Source organism: Neovison vison, chromosome 2 (assembly GCF_020171115.1).
Source record: "Neovison vison isolate M4711 chromosome 2, ASM_NN_V1, whole genome shotgun sequence".
In the NCBI taxonomy this organism is placed as follows: Eukaryota; Metazoa; Chordata; class Mammalia; order Carnivora; family Mustelidae; genus Neogale; species Neogale vison.
In genome coordinates, this window is record NC_058092.1 from 176,887,536 (window position 1) to 176,906,051 (window position 18,516).

General features: G+C 39.7%; 1 protein-coding gene and 1 long non-coding RNA gene across 2 annotated transcripts in view; one reads left to right on the forward strand and one right to left on the reverse strand.

The window, feature by feature from the left end:
• Positions 1–18,516, forward strand: part of ARID5B (AT-rich interaction domain 5B) — a 177,830-nt gene that overhangs the window by 15,713 nt on the left and 143,601 nt on the right. The window contains exon 3 of the mRNA XM_044239596.1: positions 14,468–14,693. Coding sequence (XP_044095531.1) covers positions 14,468–14,693 — 226 coding nt within the window. The remainder of the gene's footprint in view (positions 1–14,467; positions 14,694–18,516) is intronic.
• LOC122900708 lies at positions 612–3,365 on the reverse strand. Its single transcript, XR_006383305.1, has 3 exons — positions 3,283–3,365; positions 1,403–1,650; positions 612–703 (listed from the first exon to the last, which is right to left on the reverse strand). It is a non-coding gene; the product is annotated as an uncharacterized LOC122900708 (long non-coding RNA).

The following is an 18,516-nucleotide window of genomic DNA, read 5'->3' on the forward strand; positions in this document are numbered from 1 at the left end:
TGGGTTATAAATACAGAAAATAATTGAATTCTGTGTGTCTTAAGTGAAATAATCTGTTCCATTCTGTTTCTTGTGAATATTCTCCATAATAGTCTAATTGTGTTTTGTGCTCCTGGGAGCTGAATGTGTGTTCAGCAACAATGCATTGGGTTGTAAAATATGCATCCCCAACTATCGGGGCAGGCAAAAAGAAGGATCTAGTAAAAAGGCTGAAGATGTTTTTCTTAATGCAAATTATATGAATCACCTAAATGGTAGTGTCTTTTAAAATTATCAGCAGACTCTGTTGTTGTTGTATTTTTTTTTCCTTTCCGCTTGCAGGTCCTGTTTTTCACTCCACATTTTTGATGTTATAGATCAGTAATTCCATAGACAGCCAAGCAGGTGTTCACATCACTCCTGACCCCCTGAATTCCTTAAATGACCCCTCGAAGCAGTGGAGTGAAAACATTCTGGGAATATTGAGATACTTCAGTTGCCTTTATTTATTTATTTATTTTTTACCTGAATTTTTAAAGGCAATTTTCTGCCCTTTTTGTTTGATTTTTGTTTGTTTCTCTTTTTAAGCAAAGAGAAGCCACATCTTGATCTTGGCCGTGAGGGCTGGAGGATTGTGTGCCTGCGGGGCCTGAAGACTGTGCTGTGCTTATAGGCAACACAGTTCTGACTGGGCAGCTGTGCCAAGGGCCTTCCAAAGATGAATCTGGAAAAGGTGGGAGGAGAAAAAGAGAGACAAGGCTTGGGCTTCTTCTCTAGTAGCTAAGGATGTAATACAATACTGCTCTTGAAAAACATTTCTATTTTTAAGCAGAGGCCTTTGGGCTGCAGATTTTTATTCAATTCAATTCAACCAATATTTATTAGTATATCCAGGGTACTGGGGGAGGTGGCGAACAGATGAGTAGTATCGGCCCCTTACCCTTTAGTTGCTTGGAGGAAAGAAAACATAAAGTTAGCCTTACTTGGCAAGATTATCTTTTACTCTTCCCCTTCCATCCAGGAAGATATGCTCATATTGTTAAATAGTTTTTTGGAAATTTCTGTGGGTCCCCCAAAAAAGAAGAGGCCTCTTATACAGGTAGTTGCTCCAGGATTTAGGCAGTGGCAGGAAGCATTTTCCCACTTCCCAGCAGAAATTAGTCTAATTTTCAAGCAGATTCAAAACTGGTGTTTAGCACTTTCTTTCATAGACTTTATTTCGTTATCACACAAAAATGCGTGCATGTATCCCATAGTAAAGGTGAGTGTATTAGTAATCTATTGTTGTATAACAAGTTACCCAAATTTTTGTCTCTTTGTACAACACTTATTATTCAGTGTTTCTGTGGGGCAAGAGTCCGGGTAAGGTTTAGTGGGGTGCCTCTGGTTCAGGGATTCTCAAATTTGTAATCACGGTGCCCACCTGAGCTATGATCATCTCAGAGCTCACTGGGGTCGAATCTGCTTCTAAGCGGCTCACTTGCTTGTTGGCAGGACACGGGTCCTTGAGGGCTGTTGGGCTGAGGGTCTCATCCCTTGCTGGCAGGTGACCAGGGCCTCCCTCAGTCCCTTGCCATGGCCGGTGGTCTTCTCCATGGGCCAGTTCCCAACATGGCGCCTGACTTCCCTCACAGCGCACAAGTGAGACAGAAGCCACAGTCCTTTTGTAACCTAATCTCAGAAAAGACATCCATTTGCCTAATTCTGTTTGTTGGCTACTGTGTTACCCACACTCAAGGGGAGAGGATTACCCAAGGTCAAGACTGCAGAGAGGTGGGCATTGTTGGGAGCCAAATTAGCTGTCAACAATGGAACCAGTCACTGTAGCCTAAGGCTAGTCTGATGAGGGATGAATGATATTCTTCTTACTCTAACCAGCTCCCCCCCCCCTTTTGTTGTTATGTATTCTCCCTGGGTGGTTCCTTCCAAACACTCTCCTCGCTCTTCTGGGCTTGTAATTACAGAAGACATACATGGTAGACAGCAGATTTCTTTAATCTTTTAAAGATTTGTTAGTCTTAGAGTGTGTCAACAAGCCGTATTGGGTCTTTCTTAAACCTAACGTCTTGATCAGTGAATTTGGAGAGTTTTGCTGGAAACGGCATCGTGTCTGGTGTGATAAGTCTGCAGAGAGAAGGGGAAGGAGGCCCCTGTAGCTGGTGTAATTAAACAGACTCCTTAATGTATAAGAAAATAGGTATGTTTCATGCACAGTGGTTGAGGGGGGACATTAAGTCATGTTGGCATGTGTCCATGTAAAGACGTAAACATCCAAATGGAAGGGATTGTTGACCCAGGTTCTGTTTCTGATGAGGGTGCCTACAGGTGATGAGCATGTCCTAGCTACCCACCAACCTTGTGCATGTGTCAGAGAGCAGCTGCCCTTCCACCTTTTAAATTCTGAGGAAATCAGCTATTTCATGGGAAAATTTATCTATGTCTCTTTCTGGGTAGATGCAACTTGGTTTTCAGCCAAGTGTTCAAAACATAGGTATGTAGGCATTGAAGGTTTGAGAAAAAGATGACAGTAGCAAATTTTAGTCAATTTTTAACAATGGAAGTTGATATATAGGTTAGCTTCCATGCTAAACCTACGTGAAACTTAAGAGAAAAGGAGCCTGGATTCAAATGTAGAAGCATGCATCAGCTATAAGACATGCACCATGGTGTGTGTGTTGCACCATGTTCCTCCCAGTGCCTGTGTATCCTCTGTTTTCTCTGCATGCAATGTCCTGAGTTCTCCCCGCTTCTCCCCTCCCCACCTGGCCTTGAGAGCTCCTGTTTCTTAGGGTCTTAATGGAGAGATCTGCCCTGCCCCTGGATTTGAAATCATCCCCAGTTTCACCCTTAGTCTTCCATTATTGCCTCTTCTAGTCCTTTTGCTTCCAGTTTTGCTTATTATCTGGCTCTTCTTCCCCACTCCTCTCTCTCCTAATACACAGACCACACACCATACACTACCTACCACTCCTAATGACGGCAGACTCCAGGAAGGTAGAGATTTTTGTCTGTTTTATTTCTGACTGACTTACAGTTGGTGCTCATTAAATATTTGTTGAATGAGTGAAATCACTTATGACAATTTCTCATTATATAAATCATATTTAGCTGAGGGCTACCGTTTACCATCTGCCCACCCCCCCCAGACATGCGTGCACCTATCCACCCGTCCATCCGTCTAGCCATCCATCTGTCCACCCATTCGTTCATTCAGTCATTCTTTAAGCTCCACTTGGGAGTGTACAGGATATTGGAAGGCACGGAAAGCTATGCAAGTTTCTGCCCCCCTTTCAAAAAGCTTACCTTGAAGAAAACTTGGCCTTTATTCTCTGGGGTTTGTACAGCCTCCCTGGAGCGACAGCAGAGTTGGAATTAGGCCGTTGGAGTTGCTTGGGTCTGTCCTCTGTGCCGGCCTGCCCACTGCAGTCTTTGAACAGGAGTAGAAAGGTCACCAACTGTGGTTGCAAATTGGCTCTTGCATTAATCCTGGCTTATTCAAAAACACTCAATATTTTTCCAAACTGAGTTTAGAGCTTTTGATGGAAGCCTGAATCATTTACCACGGCAGAGCATATCACCAGTGTAGGGAAAACCAGAACTGAAAAATACAAAGCCCCTTTAAGTAATCCAATATAGGATAATTACATTATTAAATAAAGCTGTGGGTTTCAAATTATTCTGCCGCCATTGTACATGTAAGGATAATAATGTGAACTCTGCAAAGTGAACAGAGCAAAAAAAAAATTGTTTAACAAGAGGGAGCATGTCTAAATCATATGTTCGTATTTAAACAGAGGCTACACAAAACAGGAAGGTTTACTTGGTTTCTACATTAAAGCATTCTAAATAGGCATGAGGCTTTTGGTGATACTCTGTGAAGACTGCTCTTTTCGTTAATGATAGCGGTCTATCAAGACTCCACGCCAGATCACCAGTAGCCCTGAATAATTCAGACAGTGTCCTCCATCCATGGTTTTCCTCTACCAACAGGGGCAAAGTGTTTTCTTCTTCCTTTAGGTGGAATATAGGCCCTGCTGAACTGTGTCCAAGAGGTAACGTGCATGTAAAAGTAGCTGAATAAAAGATCAGGAGATGTTAAAGGAATGGCTTGGGGTCATTCAGCATATTAGATCATCTGTGTTGGGTGGTGGTTGAATTTGGGTTTTATTGTTACTGTTTGTGCTTTTATAGAATGCTCTCCGCTGAACTTGAACACCAAAGTTGGGCTCATTTATCTTCTTTTGCTAATGTTTTAATGGCCAGAGCTAAGAATATGGGTGCCAAGCTAGTTTTCATTATAACAACCCGAAAATAGTTTAAAAAAAAAAAAAAAAAGACTGTGGCGTTAAGACCATATTAATTTGGCCAAAGGGAAGGTGGGCCTCAACCACTAACACATTTTTCAGTATATACCAGATACTTGACTATTTAGAGAGGAAATATCTAGGACACTGGGATTCATCTTCTTGTTCTCTGTGTGAATTGTTTTTAATCTTAGGGAGGGGAAAAAAGGCTCATACATGGTCAATCCAAAAGGAAAGATATGAAACTGGGAATTGCTAAGAGGATGTTTCTGGGGCTTTCTTTAGAGATGGGCTTCTAGTCAGGGGAGCAGGCTGCAGCCTAACAGGTTTTAAATTAGCTTGTATTAAAAATGTATTTAGGAACATAAAATATTTAGGATTTTTGAATTACTTGTTTGATACTCAAATGCCTTCGGCTATACCATGAAAGATGGTCGCATTACATCTGACAAATCACACCTCAGAGCCGTCTTCTGTTTGCTTACTCCCTCTAATTGTGCCAGGGTGGATTTCCAAAGTTCATTGAGCCACAAGCTTCACCTAAATGTCTGCAGGGAGGGAGGGAGGAGGTTGAAAGAGAAGGGGCTGGCTTGGGAAATTGGAACCCTATACACTAATGAGCCTCCATGGCAAATCCATTTCATCATGTTCAGGGAGTCAAATTAAACCTTAGCACATATTTGAGAGGATATCTTCATCACTCAGACAACAGAAAATTCTTCACATTTTTAAAAAGCACATGAATGGCAATTCCTGTAATCTTACTTCGGGGACAAAAACAATACCAATCAAAAATTAAAATACCTTTTGTTGTAAAATGACCTTAAATCCCCATCCCCTCTCTCCCCAACTCCCAGGACACTGTTAGGGGAAAGTTCCCTTGTCCCAGGGTGGGAGTAGCAAGGAGCATTGCTGGAGAAAGGATCGTAGAGACCAATTTGCCAGCCAGACGAAGGTGCTGCCAAATCTGGTTTCTGGTTCCATCTCAGTTTTCTCATCTCTAAAATGGGCCTGAGAACACCTGCCTCAGAGAGTCCTTGTAGAGATCAGATAAGAGAAGGTCTATTAAATTCATGGATTAGTATGTAGGTAAAGTAAAACAGCTCAAAGTTTTCCACTGCTCTGTCCTCAAGGACTGAGGAGAATGACTTAGAAGGCCAGGCGTTAATTGCTTTCTCGGCCAGCTTCCCCTTGGTGGTACCCAGCAGTAGCTACAGGGGTATCATTGTTCCCTGATAAAGAATTAGGAGAAGTTAGGAATACACACAGCTACTCGCAAGTGGTATGTGGATACCCCTCGTCTGCACTCCCTCATTTTCAGTTAAAATCATGTGACATTAGTAATAGTAATCACAGTTATTTCTTGGGCACCTACTCTGTGTTGACCATTATACTCTGATAGCTTCAACATCCTTATTGCCCTAGGAGGCACATTTGTTTGTTTAATCTTATTTTCCCCCACTTTTTTTAGTTTAGTTTTTTTTTTTTTTTAAGTAATATCTACACCCAACGTGGGACTTGAACTCACAACCCTGAAATCAAAAGTCACACACTCCCCTGACTGAGCCAGCCAGGCACCCCACCCCCCAACCCATTTTTTAGATGAGACCTTGGCAAAATGAAATCATGTCCCAAGATGACTATGGACATTAGACCTAGCAGAGCTGCATTTGAACTAGTGAACCTGGGGCAGGCGGACTCCAAAGCCAGTGCTCTCTAAGTATCCCTTCGTTTCTGCCAGCATGGAACATCCAAAGATGGCGTACCATGAAAATAGACAGTTTTTGTATGCGTTAGGCACAGCACAGTCCTTGGTTCCTCGCGAAGTATAAGAGAAGTAGAGAGATTAAGCAAGGCTACCTGCCGCTAAGAAGTTTCTGCAGTGCTGGTGTTTACTATAGAACGTGGAGTTATGCAATTCAGCATGAAATCGTGGTGCCTAATAAAGATTTACCATTATGTCACAGATAATAAGAACAGTAATTCCCAGTCCAGAGACCAACTTCGTGTTGATATCATTTTATTTTGTCTACTCAGGACATTAAAAAACAACTGCTACCTTCTATCGCCCTCCTTATTTCTGAGGATAAATGGATATTATTACACCAGATGGAGGAGGAGGGATAAAGTCTTAAATGGGAAGAGTATGTAGGGTCCCACTAGGTCAGCCCTGCTCCCTACTCTCTGCTCTCTGCCCTCAGGTGCACTGGTTGGAGTCCCTTAACAGAGCTGCTGGCCCTGTGGTTTCTCATGGGGTTCGGCCATAGAGGTGGCCTGCCACGATGGGGATAAGAAGGGGGGTGAAGGCAGAGAGTTATTCCCCGTTATTCCCTGTGAGCTTCCTCCAGGGTGTTGGTATCCTTCTAAGGAAGAGGCACCGCCACTGGTAGAGGATCTACTCTATCCTATAGGACAACCACTGGCTCCGTGCTTGGACACTTTGGCCTTCAAGTCATGATAACTGACCTGCCCTTAGCCCAAGTTCCTGTACTCTCTCAATCTCTTGTGGCTCCTCTACATGCCACCAACACCTTTGTCATCAGTGCCATTGTAAAACGTCCTTGGATCATCATGACACAAGTATTCTAGTTCCTGCTGAGACCCTACCCTGGTACAGGGATCATCCTTGAGACCTAGCAAACAGAGCTTCAGGAAATGCTCGCTGCGCTCTCTTCATTTTTCTCATTTCATGGCTGGCCCGTGACATTGTTGTGCCCTGATGTTGTTGATGCTCTGGCTGGCAACCAAGTGCCTGTAGAGTGAAACCTTTTTACCCGCTCTATAGGTGTCCTGTTAGTGGAGCAGCATCTAACTGTTAGAGCACCAGCGTCTAACCGGAAGAGTGATCGGCCACACAAGTAGGCGCCTAGAATTGCAGTTATCTGTGGGGGGCTTGAGAGTAGGAGAGGGACCAACCCAGCCAGGCCCAGCGGTGGCACCGTCTTCTCCTTGTGCACCATGGGCATGCCTGCCTACCCTAGTGGTGAGGGCATGAGCGGATGTGCTTGCGCTGGTCTTTCTAAATTAGCATTGAACAGGGTCTTTTTCTTTTCATTTTTAGTTTCTATCGAGATGAAAATATCCCACTCTTGTGGAACCAATTGGACTATTATTTTGGTTTCACTGTTTATTTAGCTAACATCACCTATTGCTGTGTCTGTGTTCCCAACATTTATCACATTTCAGTTGCTACAGAGAATATTTTAAAAATCTAAGATATTTGGGGAGGATTGAGGTGAATATGCCATGTTTTCCTGTTCTCATTCCATTCTCTCCCTGCCAACCCTGTTGATATTACATTTATGTGTTCACAATCATTTGGGCTTTATTAACATAGCTGAATATTGTTATCCTTTTTCTTTTTTTTTTAAGATTTTTTTAAATTTATTTGAGAGGGAGAGAGAACAAGAAAGGGGAGGAGCAGAGGAAGAGAGACAAACAGAGGCAGGCTCGATCCCACGACCCTGAGGTCATGACTTGGGCCAAAATCAAGAATGGGATGCTTAACTGACTGAGCCACACAGGTGCCCTTGAATATAGCTATCTTAAGCAATGATCATTTAGTCCTTACCACATGGTGTGCTATAAGGAAGGCTGTGTTCAACTTGTCTCTCCTGAAGAATGATATATTTATAAAGATAGAGGTTTATCTCTGCGTCAGAGAGACCCAGAATTAAAATCGCTTAGATAAGTCGGGAGTTCAAAATCTCTCTTGGATCACAGCCTACAGGTAGATGGTTCAGGGTTGGGAAGGTGGCTCTCCTCCCTGAGGTTGCCTAGAGACCCAGCTCTTCTGTCTTTTTCTCCTGAGAGATTTGTCCTCATGTGTATGGTCCAAAGGTGTATCCATTCCTTTTAAGGTCATGACCTGGTAATGGCACACATCACTAATATATATATATATATATTATATATATATCTTATATATATATAAGAACTTGGTCACATGGCTGCACCTGGTTATAAGGGAAGCAGGGGAAATGGTGTTTTTATTCTGTGTGCATCAAATTAGCCGTTTATTACTAAAGAAGAAGGGAAGAATAGATATTGGGGGAAAGCTCGCCATAGTTGAGGGGATGTTAAATTTCTCTTGTGTTGGCTAAGATCTTTTCTTACAATAAACTAAGTGGGCCGTGCAGTTCCAGTGGGTTCGAGTTGATTCTGAGATTTTAAATTGACAACATGGGACTGGAGTCTAGATGAATTTTTGGAACCAAAGTATAGAATGTAGTCATAGGATTAGAGGGCGAATATTGGAATTCCCATGGAGAATGATTTCTTCAAAGAGTAACACGCAGAGATCTAGACCCAGACTACATCTAAGGATCTATGTTTCCTACATTTTCCTGGTAGGGGGATAGAACAATGAAGAGAAATTGAACAAAACAAAGGAAGATAGAGGTGGTAGGTGTTGAGTGGGTGTTCTTCATGGATCCATTGAGTATTAACACATCTTGTGGGCAGAGCCACTGACCACCTGCTCTGGACCGTCTTTTCAAGGATGCTTATATAGTGAACTGCTTTGGGAGACAGAGCAAGTGTCTTTCTCCAGAACAAAAGCAGGTGTGATTACTGGTCAGTATTAAAGATTTGGGTTCCCTGCCCTCAGGGTCCTACTCCTATAATGCACCCCACTCCGCGTGCACATGTCATCTCACCCTCTTTGGATCTCATTTGGGGAATTGGGTATTGAAGAAACCACACAAACATGATACTTCCACTGTGGCTAGAAGGAAGAAGCCGTTCTTTGTCTCTGACCGGGAGTCTTGTGTGCTCTGCCAGTGTCCTTAGAACGATGGCAGGCCAACTTGTAAGTTTGGAAGTAGAGTAATATCTCAGACGCTTCACAGTTCTTAATGAGGGGAGAATTTTGTCAAAGGTAGGCTTGTTCATTATCAAAAGCCACTAAGAGGTCAAAGAAAAAGAGAATAATAGAAGGTCTTGCTTTCGTGATAGGATACAATGGTTTTCGAAGTTTTTGGACTCGGGACCCCTTACACTCAAATTATTGAGGATGCTGAAGAGCTTTTGTTTATGTGGGCTATAGCTACTGCATTAAAATTAAAACTGAAAAATAACCTAAAGTACTTGTGACTCATTTAAAAATAAAAACAATGTGACATCCGTATGTAGAAAAAATGAATGTCAAGCTGAATCTCAAACCTTATACGAGATTAAGTCAAAATGGACCATGCCTCCAAATGTAAAGCTATTCAGCCTTGGGAAAATGAAAAGACAGCCACGGGACGGGAGGAAATATTTCCAATTCCCGTATCTGACAAAAGATCTGTATTCAGTAGATACAAGAACTCTGAAAACTCAATTGTAAGAAAATAAACAGCCCAATTTGAGAAATGAGCCATAGACTTCAACATGCGCTTCACCAGAAAGGATATACGGATGAAAAAGTAACACCTGAAAAGATGTTCAACATCATTAGTCATTAGGGAAATGAAAATGTAAAACGTGATGAGAAGCCACTCCATACATATTAGAGTGGCAATGATGAGTTAATTAACAAAGACCATATCAAGTACGGGCAAGGATGGGAAATAGCTAGAACTCTCTCCTCCATTGCTGGTAGGAGTGCAAAATGGTACAGCCACTCTGGAAAGCAGTCTCTACAAAATCAGATAGACTCTCACCCAGCAGTTCCTCTCCTGAGTATTTGTTATAGAGAATTGAAAATGTCTGTTCACTGAAAAATCTCGATGTGAACGTTCACAGCAGCTCTATTTGTAGTCCCCAAAATTGAAAAGAAGCCCGTGGCCCTCAGTGGGTGAATGGAGAAGCCATCTTGTGACACATCCGTGTCATGGGAGATGCTACTCAGCAGTGAAAAGGAACAAGCAGTTGTACATGCAGCAACATGGATGGATGGCTTTCAGGGGCGTTATGCTGAAACAGTCTCAAAAGATTTCAGATGGTATGATTCAATTTATATGACATTTGGAAAAGAGAACTCGATAGCAAGAACAGATCAGTGGTTGCCATGTGTTAAAACTCATAGAACTGTACATCAAAACAGGAAATTTTACTGGAAGTTCATTTAAAAAATAAAAATAGTAATATAAACCCATTATATAAGTGCCACATTTTTGTGAAAATTAACCATATTTTGAAAAAAAAAACAGTAAAAACAGTAGCATTGTTTTCCATTTTTATAAGCTCTTTACTGTCTTAGCTTAATAGAGACAGCTGGATTCTCATATCTGCTTCTGCATTTACTCTCCTGCTGTACCATATGTCATATAGTGTCTGGAAAACCCCACTATACACTTGAAAGAAAATAAGACTGAAAAAAGCAAATAATGTCTTAGTATTATTATGATCTTTGTTTTGCTTCTGTGGACCACCTGAACTAGTCTTGGGGATTCCCCAGGGTTCCCGGACTACACTTTGAGAACCACTAATATAATACACTGTCCCAAATTTCAGTCATTTTCATAGAATCTTGTCTTTTATTATTTTTTTTAACAATTTTTTTGGCCATACCCATATGTCCTGTGTTCACTTAATGGTTTTGTTCAAATTGACCTATTTTTTTTAACTTAAATTTATTTAAAGAGGAAACTTTCTAAATCTTCTATAAATGGAAAACCAGTACCACTTTCCCATAAATGGAAGGTAACCACAAAAATAAATAAGCAATGAGTAACTTATAAAAAAAAAAAAGTTTACCCATGTACCATCTAAACTCCTCTCTGCATGGCACCATTTAGAAAACAGAGCAGAGGACTCATGGCAATGAACATGTGACTAACTCTGTCATCCCACTTCATTTATGTTAGCCCATTTAATCCTCGCAATTACCACAAGAGGTGGATTGTTTTATTGTCCTTTTTTTTTTTTAATACATTAAAGAAAAATGGAAGCACAGAGACGTTAAAGTTGTTTTCCGGTGTTCCACAGTGGGTAAATTGCAGGCCTGGGATTCGAATCCAGGGAAAGTCTCCAGCGTCCAGGAAGAATGCCATGTTGGCAGATAGGAAACCTGGAGGCTTGTCAAAGTTCTGTTGGAAGTTGGTACAAGGCTATGTCATTGAACCTCACTGTCATCGTCAATAACATGAAGGAGGTGGACTAAATCAGGGTATGCAAGTTTAACTGCTGGCCGGCTGCCCTAGGGCCAGGCAGATGAGGGAAATGTCGACTGACTGTAAGACAGTACTTGGAAATCAGAGATCTCACATCTTATCTAAAGAAAACAACCACTTTCAACTTTTTTCTTTTTCTGGCAGATATCTCTCATTTTATTTTATTTTATTTTATTTTATCTTATTTTATTTATTTTATTTTACTATTTTGTTTTATGAAAAGATTGAAGTCTGGAGACCTTGTGTGAAGTTTTCCCATTTTTAGAACGCGTACAGAGCAGCAATACAGAGGCTAATTTGTGACTTCATGACTAGATACTTTCCTCTGACAGAGAGGATTCCAGGATGGTCTGAGCTGCTTTTATACAGTGGTGGACACAAAAGCCAAATGACAGAAACAAACCATTTAAAACAGTGGTGACAGGGGAATCTGGATTTCGGTAGTGTCTCAACACAACCTCCATAAATATTGATTGGGAGCTGGGTTAATTGAAAAGCCAAGGTACTTTATGAGACTAACAAAATGTATTTCTTTGTGCTCCTTTTGTGTTGTATTAGAGTAAATCAGCAATATTTATCCAGTGCTAATGCTCGGTTTGCAGAGAGCTACTGTAATCATGAGATGAGCTTATTGAAATTCTTTCTTGGACAGAGGCTTGCCCAAGAACGGCGAGTATTAGGAACTGTAGTCAGTGCTCGCTCAGAATAGTAAATACGAACATGTGATTTATGCCATTGTGTGTACAAAGCAATGTTTCCTGAGACATTTTCTATATATATGTTCGCTGTTTTGTTTTTTGGGTTGGTTTGTTGCTCCCCCCCCTCCCCTCTGCTTATCAGATTTCCTTCTAAATCCTGGCATTTGACAATGTTGCAAGGCCAGTTTCTCTGTGAATCCACAGTAAAACATACTGGTGGTTGCACAATTCATCCAAACTTGGGTTTATAGCTTATGCGTGTTTATGTGAATTCCTACATTTGTTTTTATGTATGTGGGTATATTCATAAAGTCTGCTTCTGAGAGAGAAAAAAGGAGGGAGGACAAAATCTATAGACTGAATCTTGAAAGATGGATTTATTCATCAATGACATCATAAGGATTGTATTTTCTCTTGGTTAATAAACTATTTGTTTGGCGGGCGCTGTAAGCCAGCCAGAGCTAGTCATGCCATTTCTTGGAAAAGATCTGAAGCAACTGGTAATTGAAATGATAATCATTTGATCATAGAGCTATTTGAAAATAACACTCATCTCCAAACTGGTCTAGTCTAAGGAACCGTATTTGGTAATATTTTGCCAAATTCCATCTTTGCTAATGTTGAGACTTATATACCATGAGACTTAATTATTTTCTGGAATATCCTAAACTTGATTTCTCGTGTGCCCTGTCCAGAAGCTGTTCCCATATGCTTTGAAACAATACCCAGTCTGAATTTTCATTCTGACATTTAATAATCACCATGTAATAGCTATAAAATGCGTGACAACGACAGATCTTTTATTTCAAGAGGATGGTGTAGTGAATCTGAGTGAAATCATCCGTTGAAATGGTACTTTGTAATATGCTCCATTGTTTATAAAGTACTGAATTTTTTTTTTTTCCTTGAGCAGAGGATAAAAACAGTTTTCCACTTTGGGTCCCATTCAGTAGAAGTTCATATTCAATCCTGATAAGAGAAAGGACTCCATTACAAAAGTTTTACTTTTCATTTTTGGGAGAGCATTTATTTTGCTGCTGCCTAACAAACTTGGTTCTCAGAAGCAGCTTGGAACTGGATGAGGAAAAGTGAAATTTTAGATCCTACCTTAAAACATTTTTAAAAACTAAATCCAGGATTTCTCATTGTGTGAAGCTTATCTTAATAAACCCTTTTTTGTTTGCTTTGGAGTAGCGTGTGCAGTCCTGTGTGTGTGTATGTGTGTGTGTGTGTGTGTGTGTGTGTGTAGGTGGGGGAGGAGGAGGAAAGAGTCATGTTTAACAGCAAAATTAGCCAAAATCACTTGTGAATTCCTTTTGTTTAATAGCTTAGAGACATCTTCCTGTTGTTGTTTGTCAAAAATATTTCTAAGATTTTGTAAGCTTAGGGGTTTTCACAGCTAAGCTTTCTTCAGAAATGTGAAGTAAAAGAAATGAAAGAAGTCGGTTCAAGTTGAAATGTCAAATGCTTCAAATAATTTAACTTAAAACCCAGTGAGATGATCTTCTTAAGCCTTCTCCAAAGAATCTTCGGGTAAAAGAGGCTCTCTCACTCCATGGATGGATATCTATTAAATATCTTGCTGGATATTTAAAGTTGGTTGTTTCCTGGAAGCAATTAGAGATGCTTAAAATTCAAATTTATGATCCATATGAGAAACTTAAGTTTCAACTACTTTTCTTAGATTCAAAGGCTTTCTCCTCGTTCACCCTCTCTCCTCTTACCCCATATGTATTAAAATAAAAAATCAGTTCATTTCTCAACTTACAAAGTTTTTAAGAAACATGAGAATGTGTAAGTTTCTTTCAGTGGGAAGCACATAACATTTATGAAGTATTTCTTTTGGGATTACATCACAGTTTTATTTAATTTTTAGGACAAAAGTTAAATTCAATATTTGTGTATAAGCCAAGGGAAAATGTACCATAAACATAGGAATTTGGGGGTGAGTCAGAGTTCCAAGAATCCCAGATTTACTTAGACCATTTATATAGAGACAGGCTAAGCATTAGTCACCTAGTTCTCACTTTTTACTTTTGCAATTAACTGCACCTAAAAATTAGCTTTCACCCAAGCGATTGGTCAGATGGGCAGAGTGGGCTTTGGCAACTAGCATAAAAAATGGCTCTCAGAATGACTGCCCGATTTTTGGACACTCTCTTACCGTATAACAAATAGATCTTCCACATTATTTTTCAACTAGACAGCTAGCAGTGAAAAGCCCCTGAAGTCCGTTATTGAAGATTCTCTGTCACCAAAAAGCACATTGTCTGCTTGCCTAAAGTTAAGCCACTCAAAGTGTATTTCAGAGGGGGCTCTTGTTGAAAACTCACCATTGGCCTCCCAGCCACTAATAACGTTTTGTTCTTCCCTGACCCACCTCTTGTAGGATGAAGTCATCGCTGTTTCCGAAAAGGTAATCGTGAAACTTGAAGACCTGGTCAAGTGGGTACACTCTGATTGCTCCAAGTGGAGATGCGGCCTCCGTGCTGGCGCCGTGAAGACCACAGCCTTGGGGAGGAATGGACAGAAGGAAGCTTTGCTGAAGTACAGGCAGTCAACCCTCAACAGTGGACTCAACTTCAAAGACGTTCTCAAGGAAAAGGCTGACCTTGGTAAATATAATTTGTACTTCTAGATCGCATGTGTGGGTGTATACAGTAACCTACTTCTTTTTTTTTTTTTTTTTTGGTCGGAGACTTTTCTGGAAACCCTGTCATATAGATAATTTTATATATACATAAAATTTCTTTGACCTCAAAGGGTCCTGGGAATATGTATGGACAGTTTGTCGGGGTGTGTGAGGGGGTGGATGCTAGCTGCGGATCGCAGGGCCTTCCTCCGTGTGGAGCCCCATGCCCAGAACTTCGTGATACAACACGTGGCCTTAGGCAGCTTCCTGTTGGTGTGAAGGCACAAGACTTCATTAGGGTGCCTGAGATTGAATTAATGAAGAGTTTAAATATTTGTTCAAAGAAGTTAGTATGGTATCTATTAACACCATGTCAGAATTTCATGTGTTTGTTTACGTTGGGTGGAAAACAGAGTGAGGAAGAGAGAGGAGTTACTTAATGGGGAGTAGGAGAGCGATGTCAAATTGTTTAACCTCTGGGCCTCAGGTTCCTCACCTGAAAAAGATGGGCACTTTACCGTGTCACTGAGATTGAAGATAAAAAGGGTTTAGCACAGGGGTGATTGGTGCCTAGGAGGGGCTCCCGAATTAATTCTGTTGCTTTAACTTAAAACTTTCATCTCCAGAGACTTTTTTTTTTTTTTTCCCTCTCCCCCTTCTGTTCCTATCTCCTTGTGGCGTTCACTGACTTATTCTCCTAGCATTGCTCAAGACCAGAGTTGTTGACCTCTGAGTTAGACTAGCTATTTCCTCTTTAGGCAAAGAGGAACTTCACTTTTAACATATTAAGGCATCTTTTTCTTTCATTCTAGCACAATGCTGATGTTCATAGTCCTATTTTATGCCTTAATGTGACAACTTCCTGTTTTTTTTTTTAGCCTAGGATTTAACTATTACAACAAACCTAAACTATTTACTTAATTGGCATAAAGAAACTGCTTAACAGCAGTAACTGTCTTCCGTGTGATTCTGATTTGTGATGAGCTGTACTGTGTGTTGGGAATCATATTAATATTTTCTTGCAATTTGAGTCAACGTCTAACAGTTTCCTGTCACCTTTTGGTAGTTGTCAGGTGGCAATATTCTGGACATGGCAGCCTGACGGTCATGTGTACACTTAGGGAAAATTATTAATCGGGTGGTTTTATTTTAAAGCCCCCAAATTGTTTTTTTTTTACTTAATTTCCTATATACGCTGTTACACTCCCTAATTTCATCAACACACAGTGACTAGTCTTCTGATGTGTGATAATGGTGAATAATACATCTGTTGTATTACTTTCCTAATGTATACCCTAGGTTGTATTGCTATTGTCTTGTGTTTTCCCTAACATGAAAACGTTTCTTTTGTTTGTTTGATTTTTTTTTTTTTTTTTTTAGTTATGGAATATACTGTTACTAATAAAAAACTAAACAGGAAACCCCTGGGGGAACAAAAGGATGTGTAGATGGTTAAGCTTGATGTCACACATATAAACAAGAGTATTTATAGCAGAGTTGTTTTCTGTTTAAAATTGATAGTTTATTAATGAATCTGAAGGACACTCAATCTCTTAATTCTGTCAAAAAATTTAAAGGGTTTGATCTTACTGAATTCTAAAAAAATATGTCCAAGATCTACTTTTTAATAATTGATATCAGAAGAAATTGATTTATAGTGAATATTCAAAGTTCTTAGTGGTTTTTAAATCTAGTTGTTTTTTAGACTCACTAGGGGAATTTTAAAAATAATACTGATTGCTACGTCCAGCTTCCCCAGATTCTTCATTCAGTGGAATTGAGGCAAGGCCAAGGAATGTGGACTGATAAAAGACTTTTTCTAGGTGATTCTAATGGGGGGGTGCTGGGGGGCCTCATAAGGGAAACAGCACTACAATTAGTGCTGAGGAATAGAAAATAATTAACAGATTTGTTGGGGAGGCTCTCCTCTGGTGAACAAGAAATACCATGTGCTTTTTCTTTCTTTCTTTTTTTAAATGTAAAATACCCCTTTAAGGATAGTATTTGGGGCCTTGAAATTCTACTCAGTTGGTATGAACTGTGGGGAATTTGAGACAAATAGCTTTTGTAATTGGAATGCACACTGTGTTGTAATAATGTGGAAAGAGAAACAAAAACTTTCCTTAATGTAATGAGTTTCCATTATCTGCCTGATCTAAGGTTTACAAGTCTACATTGTTAGGGTTTATATTGGGGAGATAGGGGGTGTCATTTGCTGTACACATTCCTGTCCCAGCAACTTTCTCTTCAACCTCTTCCTTTCTCTGTCTGCAACATCAAAATATTTGTTGTCTGTACTTTTCTTTCTACACAGTGGTTTTCTTATCTCTCTTTCTCTTGGCCACACTGAAACCACTTCCAATACCACATTGTTAATGGAAGTTCACACACTTATTAGGTTTTTCCTTCTGTAGAACACTTCCAACTCCTCATTGTTCTTAGCGAAGAAAGAAGATGAACTCTGAGATTATTTAAGACCCCCCTCTTTTTTTTCTGGTGGAAGTAAGCAAAGAATGGAAAGATCTCACCTTTCTTGTGGCTAAAATAAAACTCCAGTACGTTATGTTTTTAACCGAAGTATTTCATCACATTAAAACATCAATAACGACAAAATAATTAGGTTGACTCTTAAAGAAGGGATTTTGCCATCTAAAAGCTAATTAAAGAACTCTTCTTGCTCAATGTTTAGGTAGAATAAGTTCCCTTTAATCCCAGTTTGTGTCACTTCCTGTCTCTCTCTGAAGAGTAAAAAAACAAGAATGTTCTCACAAATGTGTGTCTGCCAACAAATTAATACTCCACAAAGAGAAACTCTGCCCCAAATGGCAGCTTCCAATAACTGCTCTGATTCGAAACACAGCTCCTATTTTTTTTTTTTTAATCTCCTTCCCCTTCAAGGACAATATTTGTGGATATCATGTTTGCTTTTTACAAATCTCTGCAGTTTTCGTTTAAGATTCAAAATGACTGGTGACTAAAATGACACATCTAGATAGTGGGAAAACCAATAATCTTCAAAAACACTCCTGAGATGTGTTAGAGGGACTCTGTCCCCTTCCCTCCTCTTTGTCCTTTTCAAAGAAAGAAAGTTCAATATGAAACCAATTCAAATTGTGACTTTACTCGGTGAGATGTTTTACCTTCTCTCAGACAGTTTCATACTGAAGCTTATAAAAAAAGAAAAAAAGAGAGAGAGAGAGGGAAAAAAAAAGAGCTATGTTAAAATAGGAGGGTTAAGGAATGTATTATTCATAAGCATAACGAACACAGGAACCTGTTTTTCCAGAAGAATCGGGTTGATTAAATCATTCACTACACAAGCTTCTAGTTATTTATTTTTGTCTTTAGAATTACTTAGCTTTTGTAATAAAGTGGACTTGATACCCATATTTGGTATGGCAGTAGGAAGTCGTCAAATGAAGAATTATTTCATTTTTCAAAATTTTTAGCAACTAAGGAATATAAACACTATCAGTTAAACATAGCAAACTTGCATTTTTTATTCCTTGGGCTATAGTTTGGAAAAAAAATCAAATTATTTTATATAACACTGCTTCTTACAGAGTTCCTTTAAGTGAAGTATGAAAGCTGCAGTGTAAGCTTTATTGGCCTATAAATATGTCATTATAGTTGGACTACATTTATATGCTTTGGATTGTTGTTTAAGCCAAGAAAATATGTCTCTACAGGTTGACTTTTTATTGAAACCCTTTGAGGCATACAATAGAATGTATTTTAGGCCAAGGTTATTAAAACAGCATTTTCATTTTTTTGCAGCAGACTCATTGTCAATTATGCTGCCACAA